The sequence below is a fragment of the Tiliqua scincoides genome, chromosome 5, assembly GCF_035046505.1.
Source record: "Tiliqua scincoides isolate rTilSci1 chromosome 5, rTilSci1.hap2, whole genome shotgun sequence".
In the NCBI taxonomy this organism is placed as follows: domain Eukaryota; kingdom Metazoa; phylum Chordata; class Lepidosauria; order Squamata; family Scincidae; genus Tiliqua; species Tiliqua scincoides.
The window spans coordinates 57,608,930-57,632,419 of NC_089825.1; the positions used below are offsets into that span (position 1 = coordinate 57,608,930).

Genomic DNA, 23,490 nt, shown 5'->3' on the forward strand with positions numbered 1-23,490 from the left:
TAACCTTTCCAAAAATTTCCCTGAAATCCCAGCATTAATACTGTCACCTGAAATTAGTGTGAACAAGCAAATGGTGTTTTGGAAACCAGTAATGTAAACAAGTGGTATCCTTGCTCTATACTTTAGAGTGCTCATGCTTATTTGATCTGAAAGCAGTTGTGACTCGGAGAAATAAGAGCAATTTTAAGACTCTTCCAACTACTTTATTTTTCAGATTCCATTTTTGTCTCCTTTGGAGGGCCATATACACCTGAAGATTAAATGTCAAATAGATTCTTGTGTGGAGGAGAGAGGTTTTTTGGTATGTTATCACCACATATCTATTAAGGCTGATTATTTCAAGATTATAATAGGAACCAGAATATAGTGACCCAAGTTATTTAGTCAACTCTAGCTTGATGAGCAAATAATTTTGTTCACTTGTGTCTCAAGGGTGGAACGGAACCTTATAGCTTTAAGACTATACTTTTAATTCCTCACAGGATGAGCTCCTATAGGAGGCTATCTTGTAAACTTGGCTGAGAAAGTTTTCTTGTAGAAGTATCCTACCTTAATTTGTCACAATTTGTCAAAATCTCTCTAGACATCCTAAGGCGGTCTCTTCTAAATAAGGAAAACAACCTTTTGCTCTCATCTGGGACCTAGAGAATCCATTGGGGGTCTGTAATCATAAAAAGGTTAAGAACCCCTCCAGGTTCTGGTTGATGTAGGAGGCCTAAACTAATATTAAAAGTAGGTGTTGACCTGATAACAGCTGTTAACTAAAAAATCAGCAGTTTAGGTGACTGGTTGCTTGCTGAATCCAGCAGATGGCACCATGTGTATGAAAAAATCTGGGACATCAGACAACTGCTAGCAATTCCTAGATTGAAAAAGCTCTGCTCAAAGTATTGCGCTGCATTGATCACTCTAAAATGCATTGCTTGACAGTTTAATGGCTATTTTGTGTTACATGATTTTTGTTTTTTGCTTTTATTTGGATGAATTCCCTTGGGTATTTTTATAAAGGAAATGCAGGGGTATACATTTTGTATAATTTTACAGGAAAGATTTTAGATGTGCTGTGGGAAACACAATACACTGTAGAAATCTGTTGGGATTTTGCTATTTGGACTTACATGCTGCTTTGACTTATAAAAGGCAAGTGAGAATATTCTCTGCCACCAAAGGCTATTCTGTAGCTGGTGTGTGAGAGGAAGGTTCAGTATAGGGTAGTGGCACTGGTCATGGCACTAGGATGCTTAGGAATGCAGCTAGTAATGCAATTTTTTTTTAAAATCCAGACTATGTTTGAAGATGTTAGTGGGTTTGGGGCCTGGCATCGGCGTTGGTGTGTGCTTTCTGGAAACTGCATCTCTTATTGGACTTACCCAGATGATGAAAAACGAAAGGTAATTGTTCTAAAATACACCTATATTCCCACATATAAGTTGTTGGTGACCTCAAACCATACAGTCAACTTTAAATTTATATAAAGGTTTATTGTACATATCATCATACCAGGGCAGACTGAACCACAGTGGGGCACAGGCATAGCTTAAGTCAGGGGTGCCCAAACCCTGGCCCGGGGGCCACTTGCGGCCCTCAGGGATTCCCAATCCGGCCCTTGGGGAGCCCCAGTCTCCAATGAGCCTCTGGCCCTCCGGAGACTTGCTAGAGCCCGCAATGGACCGAAGCAACTGTTCTCAGCATGAGGGTAACTGTTCGACCTCTTGCATGAGCTATGGAATGAGGGCTGCTTGCTGTTTGACATCTGTGATGCAGCAGTGGCAGCAAAGGAAACACTGGGCTTTGTGCAAGGCCTTTTATAGGCCTTGAGCTATTGCAAGACCTTCACTCATTCATATCAATTCCATCTCTAATATATTCATTTATGTAAAGTTATTCAAATTTTATTTCATGCTCCTGACACAGTGTCAGATGTGGCTCTCCTGCCAAAAAATTTGGGCACCCCTGGCTTAAGTGAAGCTAGAGCCTATGCTCCTCTAATACTATCTTTTAGACCTCACATGGGTGGGTTGATATCCAATATTGCCCATCTATACAGCTTTTCAGTGACTGCTATGCTTGTTGCAGATGGAGTCTCCAAGCTGCAAGTGAAAATTAACTTCCTGCTGTGTGTGTACATACTTGTGACTTTTCTTTCAGCATCCAATGGGATCCATAAACCTGGCAAACTGCACTAATCGTCAGGTTGAACCAGCCAACAGAGAGTTCTGTGCTCGACCCAATACTTTTGAGCTTGTTACTGTTCGGCCGCAGAGGGAGGATGACAAGGAAACACTAGTTAGTCAATGCAGAGATACTCTTTGTGTTACCAAGTAAGTCTCTTATTTAGTAATGGTTACCTAACTTGCTCAGTTTTTTTTAAAGAGGTTAAACTAACTCTTTCTGTAAGATCTGCATTGTTCAAGCCATAGTCTTGCCCATCACAAGTAATTTAAAATGTTTTCAATGCCATCTCAAAGGTTCAAGTCCTAGTTTAACATTGTAACAAAACTAATAAACATCAACATATTCAAACACAAAATTGTTCAAATTTTGTTACACAATGTAGTCTGTTCTAACCTGTATCTGTTTGATACTTGGGTCATATGTGTTTTTTGTTTATTTTAAGGAACTGGCTATCTGCTGATACTAAGGATGAGAGAAATCTGTGGATGCAAACCCTCAACCAAGTTCTTGTTGACCTTCGTATGTGGCAGCCTGACGCTTGCTATATCCCTGTTGGAAAGCCTTGAATCATTGGGGAACTTCTACATGCACTTGCTTTACAAAGCCAAATGCACACTATATCACTCTTTTAATGCAGACTTTTGTATAAGGTCCTCAAGTTTATCATTTATACTTCATGCTTTAAAATCTGAATGGGTATATGTTGTATTGGGCTCCTTGCTACATCTAACTACTGTAGCATGGGAGTATGGTAAGTACTTATGTTTAAGTTTTTTTTGTTGTGCAAATATTTTATATGTAATTTTGTCTTGAAACCTGTATTTCAGTGTGCTATTAAAATACAAACCTCTTTACTAATAAATCATAAGGAAAACCTAGCAAGCTTTATCAGTACACATGCTTTTCCAGACAGGGATGCCTCAAAAGTTAAGTGGGGAGCTGAAGCAGGAACTTCAGAACATTTTATGTATGTATAAAGATGTTTTAAGGAACTTAAAATCATCTTCTGGAAATTAGTGTTCAACATATGTGGCACTTGTAATAGGTGTCTAGGATAAGAACATAGAATAGTCATAGATCCCAATAGACAAAATAAGGTTTGAAAAAGTCAAATTGGTGCATGGTTTTGCACATAATATGGTTTACAAGTGTGTTCAGCTCAGTTTATGCAGTGTTGCACATGTTTCTTGAAAATGAGTGAATATTTTCTTGAAGCTGCTTTTCAAAAAGCAAACCTATACCTCTCTTCTTCAGCCCTCTTCTATTTCATGGTTTGTTTGAATTAAAATTTTTGTTGAGCTTAGATCACTAGGAAATATGCCATTCATTTAGACTGTCAAGCTGCAGTATACTAAGTGGTTTTTATACTTCTAAGGGTCCATAGGTTTGCATTTTTAAGATATTGGTTAACCTTAGCTGAACTGTTAAAACACAGAATATACAGCTTTCAACTGGGTACCACACTGTCCATGTTGCTGCCTGGATTTTTAAAAATCTGTCTTCTGTAGCTTTTAAGTATTTAAACACTAAACATTGTTGCTGTTGTCCCTTTTTTGTATTATCACTTTCATTATTTGCTTTTTTACTTATGTTTTTAAGCTATAAATATCTTCACAAAAATAAATGCCTTAAATAAATCAAAGGGAATGTCATCCAATGTTTGTATCTAGTTTGGAGCCAGTGCATGCAATTCTGTTTAGAGCAGGGATTTTTAACCATGGGGTATCCATACCTCTTGGGTATATGGGAACCAAATGATGGGGTATGGGACTCAATCTCTGAACAATTTTTTTAAAAAATTGTTAAATCTTTCACCATTATCAATATGGATTGAAGTGCTCTGTTTCTAAATATTCATATGTAAAATAAAACCAAGCTATTAACTCCAGCACTCCAGCAAAGAATTATGGGGTCATATTGAGCAAACTATTGGGGGTCTATAATTGTAAAAAATAAAGAACCCCTTGTTTAAAATTGAACAGCATTTGCCAAGTTGATGAAACTGATATGACCGCTGCATTCATTGTAGTTCTAGCTGAGTGATACAGTCCTACATCCATGTACTGGTACTGTGATGGACTGTTCTTTGAGCAACCTGCTGTGCTTATATATTGGGTGAAGTGAACAAATAGCAGAACTGCTACCTGCCTCTTGTTATCTATGTTCCCCTTATCCACTAATAATGTGCTTGTACTGCATCAAATAGGCATTGGTATTGGCCTGTGGAAAACTGTCAGACACACTTGTATCTGCTTCCAGACTTGCCTTCCTATCTTGGACGCATTCTCAGAGACTTCCAGCTGAACCATCACAACTCTGGTGGTGATGAGGGGTCTCTGGAAGGTTACTTAAGGACTACTCTGGGGCTGGGGCAAGCCAAGGGGCAGCTGAAGTTGATCTGTGAGGTGCTGGTCTTGGACCAACAACACCAATGGATAGCCAGCACAGGGAAATTACTGTTACTGTTACTACAACCTTCAACACATCATAGGATATCCAGCATAGAGGGGGAAACATCAGGTGGTGGAGAGGTAAATAATGAGCCCTCACTATCAGCCAGCCCCATATACTTCAGATTCGGTTCATAAAGTTCATAGATTATACAGTGAAGAGAGTTTCCTGGAACCTAACCCCTTTTACTCCATAGGCTCAATGGTTCAGTATCTGCTAACTTGCTAGCCATTAGGTTTTCCAGAAACTGAATCCCACTACATAGTGAAAACTGACTGTACTCTCGTGAGAGTATTTTTGGAAATAAAGCATAAGAGGCATTCCAGTTCTTTGCTGTTTTTCTTTTTTGTCTCACTATAGTCACTACATTCTCTATTTGTGTTCTCAGACCCGCCTCTTGCTGCTTTCCTCATCAATAAATTCCAGATACTATTTGGAGGAAACGTAAAATGCAACATTTAGGGACTCTGTTGTAATGGTGGCATGTTAGCTTGAGTTACTCAGTCCTCACTGGCATATGGCTTGTAGAGGTCTGCAATACCTTTCCCTTGCCTTCATTCAGGGAGAGGCACCTTTGTAGAAAACTACAAGTTACCAAACATTGGACAGGTCATTTTGAACATTTTAAAACTATAGTAACCTCAAACAGGGCACAATTTAGCAGAAGACAAGTCTCATCAATTTTAGTGGAAAATGCTTAATTGTTAAGAGTGTACATCTTAACATTTTCCTTACCTGTTAGGTTGTCCTTGCTCATTACTATTCCCCCTACTAAACAAGAGTTTTGTGATTAGTCAAAGCTTGCAGCCCAAATATTCTGTACCAGTAAGCAATGTACATGCTTTAGATTTATCAACACAGTACAATGAGAATGTATACAGTTTGTCCTCAAACAAATTATTTAGCACAATCACAAGCTGAAATCATAAGAAAAAGCTGTTCAGGGGGGTGGAGCCAACACTCAGCGAAGTAGCAGTGAACCTTGGAGAGCTCCCGGGGGGGGGGGGGCACGACTGCTAAATAGATGTGTTTTTCATGTGCCTAAACAACTAAGGCATGCTTCATTGCCAAGAAGATGGTATGAAGAGCTGAGAGCTTGAACGGGGGAGTCTTTTGAAACAGGCAATTTCAAAGTTTTCTCCCCATCTGCTCTGTGCTGAATCCTGGTCACCATCTTGGAGAAGATTCGGAAAGCTGGGAAACTCCCCCCCCCACGGCCTAGATAAAACAACATGACAGCGAAAATTTTAAAACTAAGTAACCTTGGATTAAAAGGCTATAACAAGAACTGCAATCAAGAGATTGGAAGGAGGAAAAGATAACTAAGATTATTTACGTTGGCCGGTAGCCACCCAGAGGGGTAATGAGTGAATCTGGATCTAAAGAAACCCCTGCTGGAGTAAACACAAGATTATTTTGCTTAATGGTATGCATGAAAAAGAAATGACTAATATTCAACGGCTGAAAAAACTTTTACTTTTGTTTTCCTAGCAAGAGGCCTGGAATCAAGCCTGGTCATTTAAAGGCATACTAACCTAATTTGACTGTGTTATTGACCTGGATTATTGATACACCCTTTTTGAAGATAAAGATTTGGATGATTCTTTAATGGTTTGATTGATTTGACATTGATATTGACTGGATGTGGAATATTGACTTATACTTTTTGGATACAAAATTTGGAAAGTAGCCCTACAAGAAGTGGCTGAATTTGATATTGACTAAAATGGCATTTAAAAATGTAAAGGATGTTAATAAAAGCCAGACCTTATTAATGGATTTCTTGATAGATTTTAGAAGAGAAATGGAACAGGTCAGAAAATTATCTGAACAAATGAAGCAAACAAACTCCTCCCTGATAAGCATGCAGGAACAGATCACAAACAATAGACAATGCTTATGAAAATGATTAGTAGTAGTATTTATACAAAAGTTCACGAACAAAATCAAATGTTTAATACCAGCTGTACATGTTTCATTGGAGTGGGCATTCTAAAGTACTGACAGTGTTTTAAGCCTTGAGATCAGTATCCACCTTGATCTCCGAATACAGCTGCAATCTCAGCATTAAATGGATTCACTTTTCCAAAGATGTCAGGCCATTCATGAACTACCTTCTGCCACACAAATCTTGCTGAAAGTGCAGATGCAATCTACAGAGGGGGCAAAAAGATTTGTCAGGAAGTGTTCTGCCTGCTCAGTTTTGGCTTGCCATGCTGCCAATGAAAGAAATTTGTTAAGCTAGCATTGTCATGAAATTTTTAAAAATGCCCCTGTGGAGGCCTCCAGCCTAGTGCCAAGAGAGCCACAGTCTGCTCTGGGAAATCTGATGCTTCTCCCCACCCTGAGATCACATCAAAAACCACAGATACAGTCATGCCCCAGCAGTACATGTAGAGTCACTGCCACCAGAAATGCTGGAGCCGGGTCATGTTTTCATCCTTCTCCCAGCTTGGGGTCTGGCTGCCAATAGAAAGCCTGAGGAAGGCAAAGGATGGGGACCATCTTGACCAATCTTCTTGCTTTGTAGGCCCCTCTTTCCACCCACACATCCTCATATAATCTCAGATTATCACTCCATTAATCACTCAGATTACACTCACTCCATCTCTGGGTAGCGTGCAAGGCTGAGCAATGTGTCAGAGATGGGAGGCTGCATGGCCTGTGGATCAAAGCACTAAGCAGGTTGGCTTATTGAAATAAAAGGAAAAGGTTTATTGAAGATTAAAATGGACCAAGGAAAAACAATCAAATTCTATACCTGCATTCAAGAGACAAAGTTCACATACAAAGTAAAAACAGACTCTAAGGCTTTACTGTTAAGGGGGTGTTAAAAACGTTTGTGCCTCTGGGTGCCAGATGCCTAAGCTATGCCACAGGAAGGATACTTCTGTTCAGAATAGAGGATGTGACAGACTGCTTCCTAGGTCAGCCATATTGTTAACTGTTTTACCCCTAAATGACAGCGTTCAGAATTTCTTTCAGGGGAGGGTTTATTTCTTACCCATGAGAGCCTCTGACAAAAATCTAGTTCATGATTCGTTAGGTGAATATTTCTCCAACTTAATGTGAGTTAAATTAATTCTATAAAACTCACTCATCTTCAGAAAATATACTGTTTCCTCAGATCTATTTCATTGACACAGATGACATCTTCGATACCCTTCTGGAGTGCAAAATTGTTCTGAAAGACAGCTCAGTCGCCGCCTAGTCGCCTTTTTAACTCTCATCGAGTTAATACAGGTTTCTTTATCTGAAATTTTTGACCTACAATTTTACCTTTTCATTCTTGCCCTATTAAGATAGATCTACTTTTATCTCTGACGCTGCACTGAGATTTTCAATGATTATGTGACTATAAGAAGTCAGAAGAATGCCATTCCATTAATGGGCCAGATCAATGACAATTTGAAACATCTTTTGCCCATTAACACACCATTTTTGAAACTCCTAAACAGATTCAAAGTGTTCAATTTTCAGACAAGGAGATAATATCAAAGTAAGGAACAACGCATGCTCACAAGCATATCCTCATGTGTGAAAATGGCAAAAATGAGTTTTGTAACAACTACTATGTATTTCGAAGCTTTAGTATGCACTAGCTTACAGGCAGCTAAAATTGTAGTAAAATAGGCTGCATGCCAAGACTGCACACTTGACTACTTCTTATACATAGAATAACCCTGTGTAGGGAGAAAAGGTCATGCAGAGCTTAGCATCATCCTGTTAAATTTCTAGTGACTTAATTTTTAGTAAATTGCCTCCTTACAAAAAAAAAAAAAAAAAAAAAATCAGACCATTTGCGATTTGGATCCTGTCCAAGGGGTCTCTAATTTCCTTTCCATCTTTAGCAAATACTAGCCTCTCTTTTTTATTAAGCCAAGCCCCTTTCTGTTTCTGCAAAATACAGGCACCCCCCAAATGTACATTCTTGCTTCCCTGGACACCAAAGCCGCAGATAAATGTGAACCTTATACATGCAGTATTGTGATGCGATGCAAGCCCTTCCCGTTAATGTTGTTTCTCATCTGTCTTTCTTTGCAGGCTTTCCTGTTACAGAATGCTAGAGGAGGAACGTGAGAAACAGTCAGCCTGAATGCTAGAGGAGGGAGTAAGCCAGAACACTGCTGTGTTTCCCCAAAAATAAGACACTGTCTTATATATATATATATATATATATATATTGCTTAAAAAAACACACTAGGTCTTATTTTCATGGTAGGTCTTTTTTTTTTTTTGTACAACAATGTACTGCCTGCCTGTCTACTCAGAAGTCAGTCCCTTTATAGTTAATGGGACTTACTCCCTGGAATGTGTGGAGAGCCGCAGTTCCGGTAGGCAGGGTTGTCTCGCTTGCTGCTTCCCGCCTCAGCTCCTCCTCAGCGTCCTCTGCCCAAGGCAGCACAGCAGGTGCTTTCTAGGTGGCGCGCATGGGACTGCAGCATTCCCGGTCACATTGTACACCCGCCCCCACCTGAGGACTCCTTCTGCCGCCGCCGCCCCCCTGTCCTGGCCCTGATCACAACTAGGTCTTATTTTCAGGGTAGGTCTTATATTTCATCAATTCTCAAAAAACATACTAGCTCTTATTTTTGGGGTAGGTCTTATTTTCAGGGAAACACAGTAATAGGAAGCAGGAAACCGTCTCTCCTCTTGCATTCTGGCCGACTGCCTCTCATGTTCCTCTTCTAGCATTCTGTAGCAGGAAGGGCTGCAAATGAAGAGCACTGCAAAGGAAGGCAGATAAATAATGAGCAAGTGGGGTGGAGAACCACAGATAAGTGAAACTGTGGATATGGAATCCGCGGATGTGGGGGGATACCTGTATACATCACAAATGGTTTCTCTCCCCATCATTTACCTGATTAGGATGAAATCCATCAACAGGTTCTATTAGCTGCCAGGCTTCTCCTCCAGCCTTCTGCCATGTCTCAGCAACTATAATCAGATAATCACAGGTTATGCATCCACCTGAGTAAACACCACATACATACAATATCACGGGCAGTATTTTTAGTGGATGACAGCTGCACACGAGGACAATGTTGATCTATGAGACAGTGTTGGAGCCAATATATTCTAGCCTCTTTCCTTCAAGGCAGTATTTAAAACTTTCCAAGGCATTTATGCAAGGCAAACATGTTGAACATAAATGTTGGCAGAACACATGACATACAATTGTTGAAAATGGGGATTTGAACACCATGTAACTTTATTAATATACTATGGATTTACATTCAACCAGGAAAAGAAACACCACAGTGGTGTCTCCTGCATTTTGATAGAAACTAAACCAGCAAAGGGGGGAAAATTGAGGCTGTTATGGGTGCACAAAAAATGACTTCAAACAAGAGAAAACTGCTTTTCAACAAGGGACATTTTTAAAACTGCATTTTAAACTATCTTTACTGTTTCTTATCTGATCTGTGAAATTTGGCCACCTCATAGCTCTTACACATAGAAAGTCAACAGGCGGGGTTTCTCCCCAAATAAAAGTAGTGCGAGGGGCTGTAATTGGTGGAAACCAAAAGGAGGCAAACAGCAAAAAACTCTCCACCCATCTGTAGTGCTGTAGTGCTCCACCCAGTGCTGTAGTTTTGCACTGTTTTAAGTCTCTTTCAATGTGCTGTTTAAAAAACAAACCACACTCAAAAGGGAGGGGGCATGTTATACATTTCTAGTAATTTGGCCTCAAATCTGTAACATGGTAAAAATGATTGGTCCTTATTTGAACTAGAATCAAAAACATTCTGATTAGTTCAAATTCAGCATTTCCACATTTGAGTCTTCCTAGAAGTCTTGAAAGATTTTCAGGTTTGCAACAGGATGCCCTGAAACATTAAAAGGTTGCTCAGCAGTTTCTGAAAGTCACCACTTCAACTTTCAGATCTGGGTCCATTTATTCTTACATGTATTATATGTAAGAATGTGACCTGTTTGTTTGTTTACATGACAAACGGTTTGATTAGCTTAAGTGCCCTGTCTATGTGAAACAGACAACAGAAAGTCACTGTTGGCATATCATAGCACATATCACAATGGAGGATAAGCCAGTACATGAGCTTCTGCTAGCATAGCTGATATTGTTGGTTCCGATAGCAATATAATCTGAGTCAATATGGGGACAGAGCATCAAGGTTTACGCTGGGTCTGCTCCTTGTGTTTCCATGTGCTACATAGCTTGTTGAAACTGATCTACGAGGTGACATCCATCAGCATTCGTATAAGAGGTGACATCCATCAGCATTCTCTCATTTCCTCCTCTGAGTTTGTTCTAGAGTAGGTTGTTTCTGGCTACTGATCTAGCCCTGTCAATCTAATTTTTTCCAACTTATTTGGTTGAATTATTATTGTAGTTTTTGGAATGCAGTTTCCTCCCCCACCCTGTGGAGTGGTTTGGAGCTCCTGCTTCAGGGCTGCCTGAACACCAAGAAAGGTACATCCAGAGATGGCTCCTCTCTCCTTTTCCAACCCATCCAGATCTGGATGATGGTCCTTTTCATTGCCATTGAATCACTGAGATAAGAGTGACCAGAGATTGTCCCATTTTCCTTTCCCAGTTTCCTCAGAGGTCCCTGTGTCACTGGCAGGCTTCAGGAGCAGGCCAGTTGGAACTTTGGGGCCTCGGTCCGTTCCTGAGCTGGTCAGCCACTGACATTGGCCTTGGTGACACTGTACATTAACTGTAATAATGAAATGACAATAACTTATAACAATTCAAGACAAACTACTGAAAGGTCTAGAAGTCAGTGGATACTTCAGATTGACAAAAATGAATTCTCAGACCAAAAATATCCACATATCTTCCTCAGACTTTTGACAGGGAAAATGTGTTAAAATTACTGTTTAGTGGTAACCATTGTGCATTTCCCATCTAGCAAACTTTTTCCCAATTGTGTGAGGTCACCCTGGCCCAATCTATTTTCCATCCTTCTCATGTAGCAGAACAGCTGTCAGAATTTTTTGTCCCCATAGTCACAGAATCCTATTATGTTGCCTCTAGAAGTTCAAGTAGCTTTGTGGGGACTTCAGAAATAGTAGTACCCAAATTTCAGCCTGACAGAAAAGAACAGTTGGAAAATAGCCTCACTTAATAAGCATCCTCAACTACTAGATGAAGCCTTGTCCCCAATGAAATTAGTGCCAGAACTGTCAAACCCTAAAAGAATTAGGACTTAATCCAAAGCCAAAATTTTAGATTGCAACTGCTGTTAAATATTTCATAGCTTGAAACTTCAAAAACAGGTTTGTGCCAACTTTAGCAAAAGCAAATGGAAAAATAGGTCAGTGATTAGAGCAGAGGCAGCTCAGAAAGGAAACCTGACAACTGACACGTCTCTTAAGCAGGCGGCTTTAATCACAAACATGCTTATGGGGCTGTGAAAAAGACTGTGTTCTGCTGTGACTGGCTTCTATTTACCCGTATCGCGGAGGGAGAAAATTATATGGATTTCTCTCCAAATTTGACTTAATAAATTTAGCACTTTAAAGTAATTCGGCTCATCAGCAAGCAGATATTGACTCTTATGAAATATTGAGAGGCTGTTCAGAATTGTTTTGATTTAAGTGACTGGCTCCCTTAATAATTTAGCGTAAGCAAAGAATGAATGATTGCATAACAAAGTAAAAAAGAATGTTGAGTTACTGAGGGTGGTAAGTTTTAAAAGCTCTTAGGCCCCAATCCTGCAAGGAAGTCCCACACACGGAAGCAGGCTTGTGTGCACATGTTCCTAGGCAGATTGGCAACCTCATGAGCAGACTGGGTGTGGATACAGGCTCAGATTGCCAACTGTTCATGTATTGGAGCTGGCCTTGCTGGTCACTGTACATTTGTCCTACCAAACAACTCTTCCCCCCCCCCCAAACAGCTGTTCAACAGACAGAGCACTTGGAGTGGGTAGTAATAGTTTTAAAACAAATGTAGAAAAATGAGATTTAAAAGTATCTCAGATATATGAGGCACATTAGAGTGCTGGCTAAGCATGTTAAGTTCAAAATATGTCCAACTGTGTTCAATAGGACTTATACCCAGGTAAAGTTGCATGGATAGTAGCCTAAGGGCCCAATCCTATCCAACTTTAGAGCGCCGATGTAGCCATGTCAACAGGGTGTGCACTGCATCTTGGAGGGCTAGTCAATGGAGGCCTCCTCAAAGTTAGGGAATTTTTGTTCCCTTACCTTAGGGCTGCATTGCGGCTGTGTTGGTGCTGGAAAGTTGGTTCAGATCGGGTCCTTAGGCTGTAATCCAATACAGGTGAGTGCCACTTTGCAACACTCTGACCAGCAACAGGCTGCATATGCGACACCACCGCTGGTCCCTGTACACCCTGCTCTGCTCTCCTCAGCTCCGGAGGCTTTTCTGAGCCTCGCAGTGCGCTTCCATACACTGTCTCTGTGAGGCTCAGAATGCCAAAATTGTGTATGACATGCGACATTCAGTTTCCTCAGGAAACTGGAAGTCACGTCTCTTGCACGATTCAGGCATTCTGAGCCTGTGCAAGGCTCAGAAAAGCCTCCGGAGGCAAGGAGAGCACAGCTTCCCCTTGACTTTGGAAGTTTTGTATAGTGTCAATACTCGCTTGACAACAGCGGTGCTCGCCCGCATCCCTGTTGCTAAGTGATGCATGACTGTACATACTTTCCTGGGAGTAAGCCCACTGAACACAATGGGATGTACCTCTGAGTAGACATGGATAGGATTATGCTGTTAATATGACATTTTACATACTGTTTCTCAGATAGCTCTCGGGAAAGACAATGGCCTAAACATTCACATATGTCCCTAGACAAATGTCTCAGTTTGCCTCCTTCTGAACCTGATGCTTCTTCTTGGCTCAGGTCCTTTGAAAAAGTTTAACAAGCAACATCTGAGCATTTCTGCTGATGGTGTCACCATTCCTACTGTTACCCTTGAACCCACAAAGGCAGCGTGAGGTTTGTTACGCGGAGTGCTAGAGCCCAATTTAACACTCTGAGGGAAGGTATAGCAGAAAACAGCTTGTTTATTGCTGGTACCAAAGCAAGGCAGCAAGAAGGCCAGTTGCCTCAGTTCATGTGCAAGTGTAGCTAGACACAGTTAGCTTTTTATACTCATTTCAAAGATAGACAAGCATAGACAAAGGGTCCAGCAAAATTTCATTCCTGCCACTCTCAAACACCCCCTTTACCCCTCCTATTTGTTGTTGCTTTGGCAAGGTAACACAGACCAGGTCTGTCTGGTCTTCAAGGACTGGGGCACTAAATAGCCAGGCACTGGGTCAGGGGTGGCTCACAGCTTCTTGCTAACAATCATTTTAGGACCAGAGTCAGAACTGATGTTAAAATGGCATTACTTTGGTTAGAGTTTAGTGAGAGCTCTTGGCTCATGGCATCGCTACTGTAAGAGAAGGCCTGTTGGATGAGAAAAATCTTAGCTGGTGCCAAAACACCAATAGGGAAGATGGAAGAGGGCAGATGAATCCCACAGGGCAGGATACTACACAGTTGAAGTGCCACAACAAAGCGATGATACATTATGTTTTGTATGGAAATATGCTGAACTGGGCTACAAACATAAGGCCTAGGTTACCAGTAAGTTCCCATTAGGAAATGGAAAGGAGTTTTGTTCCAGCTGCTCTTCCCACAGAGCTCTCATGTCTTCTTAATGTTGTCATATTGGTCATATGATCAAGGAGTCAGGCTTTGCGATATAGCCTCTGACAAGGCATCCTTTGGTAATTGCTCTCCATTACAGAGAGGATTAGGGTTTAGCTACACGGAGCTCATAATCTCTGCAAGGTCTGGGAACTCCACCTTGTGAAGAGGGCTGCACCACTGAAGCTTGGCCTATAGATCACAGCCAAGAATATACAAAGCTGCTTTATACTGAGCCAAACCATTGGTTCAACTAGGTCAGCATCGTCAACACAGGTTGGCAGCAATTATCCTGGGTTACAGGCCAGGATTGTTTCCCACCCTTTCCTAGGCCCACCAGGAATTGAACCAGACACCTTTTGCAGGTAAAGCAAATGCCACTGAGGCTGGCAAACATTGGCCCTTCCTCCAACGATGCATTGACCACAGTTATTAAAAACTGAATCAACTTGGCCAGACTGCTTTTTCAAGCCATGATATGCAAAAGACAAGTGGGGTTCCAATCTTCAAGAATCGTGGAGAATCAGCAGTGCTTCCTTCCCCTCCCTTCACCAATGCACTGAATGGTAGTTCAGCACTTGCACACTTACTTTCTTTCAGTGGAAAATCCATGTAGGCGACATCAAAATTAACATACTTCTCAGACTTTGCTATATTTCTCAGGACATTGGAAAGCTGAAAAGCTCTCTGGGGGAAAAAAATAATAATCCATCAGAAATATATGATTTTGTTAATGTGACAAGGTCTCTTATCCTTCACTGCCTGGCAAGAGTTCAAATCGGCTCCCAAATAATACAAACAAAATGACATATGATCTTTGTAGTGCCACAGTGCTGTGGCTTCTGTGCAGCCAAAAAAAGTGTAATTAAATATTGAAAAGCAAGTCACAAAATTCAACTGTTTCCTGTACAAATAGTTGGCTATGCTTACACACCAACTGGGAATGTATGCTGTAAAGATGTAGCTTCAATAGACACTCAGTGTTCAACCACAGGTACCAGATTTTTCAAAAAATGTCTAGCGAAGTTAAAGGTGCAATCACCACTTGTCTGAGAGATTATTCAGATTTCTCTCAGGCGGCAATGTTGGCAAAACTGAAATCAGCAGTCCTCAGAGGTCACACTTTTCATTTAATACACTTGGAGATTGCTGTTTAGGGTGGTACACAATATTGTCTTCTGGGTGACTGTATTACCTCAAAATGCAAACAGGTGCTCCCCCATCCCAAAGTGCAAGCACCTCTATGTGCAAATTTCCCTTGCAGATGGAAAACTAGCATATTAGGTTGAAGGCTAGAAAGTATTCTGCGTGATACAGATGTAAAGTCCTGCCAATTTATTTTGAAGCTGTATATCAGGGATGTCAAACTCATTTCATAAAGTGGGCTGAATAGCATTCATGGCACCTGCTGGCGGCCGGAAGTGGCATTGTCAAGCAGGAAGTGATATCATTAAGCAAATGATGACCAGAAAGAAGTACTTTGTTCTCACATATAAACTCATTAGCTGCGAGTGACCAAAAAGAAAAATGTGTCAATCTTGATCATATTTTCAAGATATGGGAGAGACCAATTATCGCACTGCTGCCCTTTCAGCAGAGAAACAGGACTAGATGCGTCTTTGGTCTAGGATTCTTCTTAAGTAAAGCAAAACAACCTAGGTAGCATTGGAGACCACTGATCTAAAACAATGAAATTAGAGTTCAGGAGGCCTGGTAATTCTAGCAAAAGGAATAAAAGTATTTTTAATTTTCAAAAAAGGATCCCAAATACTGTGTTTAAATATAAACCATGCAAATATATTTTGAAATACGATACTTTCACTTCTCTGTTGAAACATACCTCTGAGGTGATGTCCCGAAGAGTGCTGTTTGAAGACATCCAGCCAACGCAAGGGGAGAGCTGAAGGAGTGTGAAAAATAATGTTTTAGCTATTCATGGTGTGTGAAACAGCCTCGATCATCTGACTGGCATAAGGAGATACACAAAACATCAGATCATCAAAAGTATGGAAAAGTGGGATGGGTGGATTGTTGTTAACATTGTAGGATGTTAACGTTTTCAGAACCAGATGGAGCACATACAGTGAACAGGATAATTCAGACGCATAACTGAAATTCAGGGAAGAGTTGTTCTGAATGCATATATAAAGATCGATATCTGAAAACTAATCCTCTGGTAGTCAATAAATGGCTCATATGAATAGCAAGGCAGGGTTGGCCTACAAAAGCTTTAAAGACAGTCAGGACATTGCAGTGGTCTGGAAGTTGGACTGATCCAGGTTTGAATCCCTACTCAGTCATGAAGCTTCGTGGGTGACCTTGGGCCGGTCACTCTCAGTCTCATCTACTCCACAGGGCTGTTGTGAGGACAAAAGGAGGGAGGTAGTCATGTATACCGCTCTGAGCTCCTTAGAGGAAGCATGGTATAAAAATGTGAAAAATAAATAAAATAAATATTAAAATTATATACTTTTCCTCCCAAGTGCACTCTGGCCCTGTGGAGCCTAATATATTTGCTTCAGCCTTGAGCAACACTACAGTAAGTGTGCTGTTCAAGAACAGAAGGATACAAAAGGGGAAAAAAAGATACCTTCTGGTTGCGCTTTACAAAATGCCACCTCATGAGAAGATCAGGCCAGCTAAAAGCTACAAATGTTAGCTCGCCATCTTGCTAAAACAGTTATAATTGTTTGCCCGAATGATTATTCTTGCCCACTGATCACTGTACACCTTCCCTTCTTCTAAAGGAAGGTCCTTATGCAGGTCTGAATCATATAGACTTCATACAAATGAGACAGAACAAATTGTCTAATTTATTTTTCATCTTTCAGCCTAAAAACATACTTATATGAGATATCTGGACAACGTACCTGAAGGCAACCAAGAAACTTGTACAGTTGTTCATAAGTGACATCTTTGTTTAGTTGGCCTGGAAAACAGAAATGTTTTCAAACTTGATGTTGAAACCCATCGTGTTTCTTGCTAGAAATTCACCATGCACATGACAAGGATTATACTATGTGTATTCAGGAGTCAAACTAGTACGTACAGAAAGGTAGCCAACCCTCCAACTCTGCCTCATTCCCAGGCTCTTCCTACTATCTTTAATGAGTGTCACCGTACTTGTTTGCAATTGTGGCTATTTTGAGATGCATACACTACAGTTCCTATGAAGCTACCAAGGGAGAAAACAGGCATAGGAGACAGGGTGTGACAGTGGAGAAAGGATTCTGCCTGTTTGGACAGAACATTTGATTCCAAAATCTGAAGCAACTCAGTTCAGGATTCCTTAGTCTTAGCAAAGCTGTGCACACATTCATCAACTTATTTTCCAGTCTTCCTCCAATGGTTTCAGGAAGGGCCCTTTATGTTCATAGTAACTATGTCCTAAAGCAGGGGTCTCCAAACTTTTTGGCCAGAGGGCCACATGAAATATCTGGTGCAGCGCTGAGGGTCAGAAAAATTTTTAAATATAAAATTTAAATAAATAAATTAGAGATGGAACTTAGATGAATGAATAAACGAATGAGTGGGCTCATTCGCTGGTTGGTTGGCAACCTTCAGTCTCGAAAGACTATGGTATAAGCCTACAGCACCCGGTATTCCCAGGCAGTCTCCCATCCAAGTACTAACCAGGCCTGACCTTGCTTAGCTTCCGAGATCAGACGAGATCGGGCATGTGCAGGGTAACAGTTGCTGCTACCCCTGGGGGCTGGGGATAAGAATAGGCCCTCAGTTTGGCTGTACTTGTCGTAAGAGGCGACTAAACAGCCACCGGGTAGATGGGACTCGTCAGCCTGGGAAGGCAGCTCATCTGAGAGAAGGAAAACTCTGATCCCAAACCTCCACTGCCTTGTGGCTACATCCAGTTATGGAAAAGGCTTCAGGAGTCAACCTTGAGGCAAAATCAGGAGCCGGAGTCCCTGAGGCAGTTCATGGCTGAACACAGTCACGTTCTGGCAACTCCTGCGACGCCGCTGGAACCAACCGTATTGGCTTCTGCCTTTCCATTGGACCATTTCAGCGACGTGGAGAGGGGGGATTTGCTGCATGGGTAACAGTCTATCCTCCATATCTACTTTACCCAGGCTTCGTGCACTGGAGAGGACGCTGTTCCAGAGCCACTATTCAGAGCGCGATGCCGTAGTCTTCCGAAACTGAAGGATGCCAACACTAGGGCTCATTCACTCAGCCTCTCCAACCCTCAGAACAAGATGCAATCAGAGCACAGCTCTGGTCATGTTCAGTCGAGTGGGCCAGAGGCTTTCAGGGGACAAGAGGCTGGCCGCGGGCTGGATAGAGGTTCGCTGCGGGCCGCATCTGGCCCCTGGGCCAGGGTTTGGAGATCCCTCTCCTAAAGGGTGGGGAGGGCGAGAGGAGACACTCCTGTTCAAGTCAGCAACTTCCATGGCCAAGTGAGGATTTGAACCTCACCAGGCTCTTGCAGGACCGGTTCATTACTATTTGCAGAGCTGGCCAAAGACATCCTGACACCCGGGGCAGTATGCCAAATGCTGCCAGCCATACCCAGAGAGAGTGCCTCTCTGCTCATCTCACTCTCCAATGGTCAGCTTGATATTCTCCTCCCCTACACATTTCTACTTCCTCTGTGTCCTCTTCTTTTCCATTCAAGGAAGCTGAAGGAACAGTAGTGGAGGCAAGTAGGCAGACAGAAATGGGCATCCCCTCCAAGCTGCTGCCTGAGGCAGTAGATTAAATTGGCCTCATGGTTGGGCCAGCCCTGCCTTTCTGATTGCTGCCACAAAGCCATCATCTTCCAGGCTGATTCACACAACAAGTCCACACTATGCAGAAGCCATGCCTCCAACAACAACATGCTCAGTTGCTTCCCACAAACATCTGAACCCCCCCCCCACCAGTCACATTTCTCATGCACATATTTGAAACCCTCAGAACTGAGTTTTGAAAAGCAGCATCACAATTCCATCAATTCCACTTTGAAGGAAAAATCCCAACCAAATAATTCCAGGTCTCTTTAAACATTTTTCATGCATACACACTCTGTGTGTGTATTTATTCATTTAGACACATTTACCCCATTTCTCTATTTTTATAAGAATTTGTTTTTTAAATGAACAACCAAACACCACATCACCCTTCACCATAAATATCCTAAAAAATAAGCCTGTAAAATATCGCAATAAAAACCGGAACAAGCATAACAACAGAATCAAAAGCAGCAGCAAGACACCTGCTGAAACGGAGATGTAGGACTCCAAACTGAGATCTGGCAGTTTTCCCCATGGAGGACCTTCCACAATTTAGATGCCAGGACAGATAAGGCCATGTTTGTTGCGCCCACCTGTCATAACTCTAATGGTTTCCAGATGCAGTGCAGGGCCACTGAAACTGATCCTATTATTGTTTAATAAGCCTTTCTTCCACCCAAGTAACTCAAGACAGTGAGATCACCAGGCTGCTGGGGGCCCCAGGGCAAATCCCTGTACTGCCCCCTCCCCATGGTGTTCCCTGCCTGCCCCCTAATAGTACTTTGGACATTTTCTCTGCCACTTCTACTGAAGGTTCAAAGGGTAGCCTGGTCACATAGACCTCCAGTGGGCCTGGATGTGGATCTTCAATCTGTGGGTAGTGACCCTATGTGTGGTAGATCACAAACCCATGTGTGCTGGACCATGATGGAATGCTCCCTGTAGAACCTTAGTGCCTTCTTGGGAGCCCTTGGAGACTGCTTCCAGGTTGTGGTAGTCTCACAATCCACTCCATTGGCCTCTTCAGGCCCCAGAATGGCTGGGGGAAGCAACCAGAAGCAACTTTTGGGTTGTGGATGCAACTTTCAGTTTGACCAGAAGTTGCTTCTGCGGGGCATTCTGGGACCCAGAGAGGCCAATACAGTGGGTTGCAGGCCTGGTGTGACCAAGAAGCTGCCTCTAGGAGCTCCCAAGAAAGCACTGCAGCATTACAGGGAGCATCGCATCACGGCCCACTGCAGAGGACGAGGTGAGTTGTGGCATAAGAGTTTGGGAAGCACTTCGCTAACCGCATCACCACACTGGTCCTCTTGAGAGCGTCAGGCAAGTTCACATAGGACGAGATGGGCATTAAGGCTACTGATTCTCCTTTTTCCAAAAATTAAAAAAAACTTCCCTTCAAACTTCCCTTCAAACTTCCCTTCATTTATGCCACTTTGTCAAGCGATCAGCAGATCAAAGGTTTGGGCCTAAACATGGTGGAAACAAATACAAGTGACAGTAAGTCTCCACAGCAGCATTTCAGTCCCCAAACCACAGACTCTCCCCCTTGTCCTCCCGCATTTACAGCCATCTTTCTCTGCCTGTTCTCCAGCAATTGAGCTCGCAAGAGAACTGAGTCATGTAATAGTCAGTTCAATCCCAGGGGTGAATGACTTATGCTTTATCCATTAACAAGCCTTTCACTCTCCAAAACAAATTTAGCCATTTCACATCAAGGAGGAAGATTAAAGGTGACTGCATACAATCATCGCTTTCACTTTTTATACCTCAGGTAGCCCGACTTTAAAAGTGGAAATAATATTTCCTGTTGGAGATAGAAGCACATCTCTCTTGTGCGTGGGTGAGCTATATTCCAGTGCTAAGTAAAATAGATAACAGTTTTCCCATGACGTGCTTCATATTAATTGACGTTCATGTTTGATTGGTATCCTGTAGAGCAGCTTTCCTGCATCAGATAAAAGTGGTACCTAAATCAGAATCCTGGATATGGTCTCTATTTTTAACTTACTCAAAACTACCTTGATTTCATACAATTTGTTCATTTGTTTTAAAGCAACTGCTGTGACAGGACCTTGGATTATATGTGGTGTGGTGGGCAAGTGACCGGTCAACAGTTCTTCCACTGCTCCTCTGTCTCCTTCCTGGAACTGCAGGTGCATGGGCTTGAGCCTCACTGACTTGTAAGGATCTCAGTGTGAACTATCAGTGGGGAGATGGAGTGGGGATCAGGCTTGGGATGCCCTTCAAACATCCATGGGCCTGACCTTGCCAGGGGCTGATGGCTGCCAACGCTGTTATTTGGAAGCTGTCGTATACGTGGTTTCTGTCTAAAACAGCGATTTTCAATGTTTTTCTTCTCATGGCACATTGACCTCTATGGTCTCCTTTGCATCTTGTGATGTTGTTTCCAGCTTCCAGAAACTCTTCCAGGTTCTGTGGCTCTTTTTCCAAGACAACTATCTGCATTAATGAATTGTCTGTCCCTCTTCCTCCACCAGAAGATTTCTTTACCCAATGTGTAATTAATCTGTGGAACTCCTTGCCCCAGAATGTGGTGATGGCACCTGGACAAGATGCCTTGAAAAGTTGAAAAGGGTCAAGTTGAAAAGGAGACTGGACAGATTTATGGAGGAAAAGACCATCACAGGCCATGATGGGTATGTGCAGCCTCCTGGTTTTAGAGAAGTAAGCCACCTCACAATGCCAGATGCACTGAAGTGGTTCCAGGGTGCAGGTCTCTTGTGGTCTTGTGTGCTCCCTGGGGCATTTGGTAGGCCATTGTGAGATACAGGAAGTTGGACTAGATGGGCCTTTGACGTGATCCAGCTAGGATCTTCTTATGTTCTTATGACAAACAATTTGTTACTACAGACAGTTGCCCTAGAAACATAGCGGCAGAATCCGGAAGAGTTTTTCAGTGATTTTCAACACTGCTCTCCAAATTCCTGTGGCACACCTGCAGACCTTTGTGGTACACCAGTGTGCCTCAACACACCTGGTGAAAATGGCTGGTCTAAAACAAATGTAGGTGCAGCGGTCCAAGGCAAATTTTGAACTAAGGGGAAAGAACTAGCAGCACAGAGATATCTTCAGAAGCCCAGCACTTTTAAAACCATTGCCTGTTGAGTCAGTCTCATGCCAAAGGAAAAAGAAAAAAGAAGCTGGAATGTTTACCAAGAGGATGGAATCTATTATGCAAGTTATCCCATAAGAAGCGACCATCAACCAAACCGACAAGAAGCACATGGCTCCCTTTGGGAAGCTGAGTGTCGAGATACTGCAGAGTCTGGATAGTATTGGAGCGCATTTCCTCCGGCTGGGTCATGTGCTTCACAGTGTTAGGGTACCTATGAAAGAGAAAGAAGTGGTTAATGATGGCTAGTGAGAGCAAACTATGTCAACTATCTCCTTTTGGATATGTGCTGGCCTATATGGGGGATGTGGAGCTTATTGGAAGTTTGTAAATTAGGTGCTCGACAAACCCATTTTTACTATCCCAGGTTGGCAGCAAAACCAGTATGCCAGACATGTATCAATTTGTATCAATTATTGGGCCACAAATTGAGGCGGCTTAGACTGGGTGATAGAATATGATCATCATAGGGACCTATTCAAAGTTTCAACAGAACCGAGCACACTCAGTGCCCAATGTTGACTTTGGTGATGGTGCTTGAGTTGCCAACTTCCTGGAGATTTTCTTTTCCAACATGATGTAATGTCATTATACCAGGGAGAAGGCTTTGTTAAAATCTTCAGGATTGTTTCAGTAGTCATCAGGAGTTTGATATTGATTATCCGGGTGGGGGGGGCAGCAGGTGGCAACTCTCACCAGCACCAGATTGCAGTGGATTCTGGGACAAAGCCCTGCACTGAGCCCTCCTGCCTGCCCCCTGATGGTTTGCTGAGCCCCCTAGCCAAGTGCATCCTCTGACAGCAGGGACCTTCAGCCAGTATCTGAGAGGGCCAACCTCTGAGGCCAACCCTGGTTGGCTTAAGAAAGCTGGGATATTTCCTTAAACACAAAAGATCCTGCAGAGTTAAACATTAACAACCGAATCCATCCACACCTGCAGGCTGCCTCACTGCAGTTAACACAAGGGCTTACAAAGCCAAGCTTTTCCAGAACTGTGGGCACTTTGGCAGCAAAGGCTCTAGAATGGTTGATTTACTATTAAGGAAGTTTAATCTCTTTCCATCACATCTCTCAGTTGTCCCTTATTTCAAAGCCCAGATTGCCTCTGGCCCCAATCAGTCAGCTCTTGTTTCCCTCCTCTTATCATCCCTTTACGTCAAAGATAAAATACAGCATCAGGAGAAGAAAGCTGTAGAAATAATCCATTACAGAGAACCAGCTAATCTAACCATCTTGCTTCCCCCCCCTTTAAAAAGGACTCTCCTCTCTGAATTCTTTTTTTTTTTTTTAAAGCTTCCTGTTTTATTTTTTTTTCTGTCCTACATTTGTGTCTTGGTAAGCTGTGAGCTGTGTACCATCTGTCTG

The 23,490-nt window shown here is 42.3% G+C and overlaps 2 protein-coding genes and 1 pseudogene across 2 annotated transcripts in view; 1 reads left to right on the top strand and 2 right to left on the bottom strand.

The window, feature by feature from the left end:
* ANLN (anillin, actin binding protein) overlaps positions 1–3,735 on the top strand; it is a 30,905-nt gene extending 27,170 nt beyond the window's left edge. The window contains exons 21-24 of the mRNA XM_066627345.1: positions 215–301; positions 1,284–1,391; positions 2,149–2,321; positions 2,618–3,735. Of these exons, the coding sequence (XP_066483442.1) occupies positions 215–301; positions 1,284–1,391; positions 2,149–2,321; positions 2,618–2,741 (492 nt within the window). The 3' untranslated portion in view covers positions 2,742–3,735. The remainder of the gene's footprint in view (positions 1–214; positions 302–1,283; positions 1,392–2,148; positions 2,322–2,617) is intronic.
* Positions 1–23,490, bottom strand: part of LOC136651242 (putative tyrosine carboxypeptidase MATCAP2) — a 158,795-nt gene that overhangs the window by 58,240 nt on the left and 77,065 nt on the right. Inside the window, exons 17-22 of the mRNA XM_066627464.1 lie at positions 22,167–22,339; positions 17,130–17,188; positions 16,100–16,159; positions 14,850–14,946; positions 9,488–9,564; positions 6,662–6,779 (exon numbers count right to left, since the gene is read on the bottom strand). Of these exons, the coding sequence (XP_066483561.1) occupies positions 6,662–6,779; positions 9,488–9,564; positions 14,850–14,946; positions 16,100–16,159; positions 17,130–17,188; positions 22,167–22,339 (584 nt within the window). The remainder of the gene's footprint in view (positions 1–6,661; positions 6,780–9,487; positions 9,565–14,849; positions 14,947–16,099; positions 16,160–17,129; positions 17,189–22,166; positions 22,340–23,490) is intronic.
* LOC136654970 (5S ribosomal RNA) lies at positions 17,844–17,963 on the bottom strand (annotated as a pseudogene).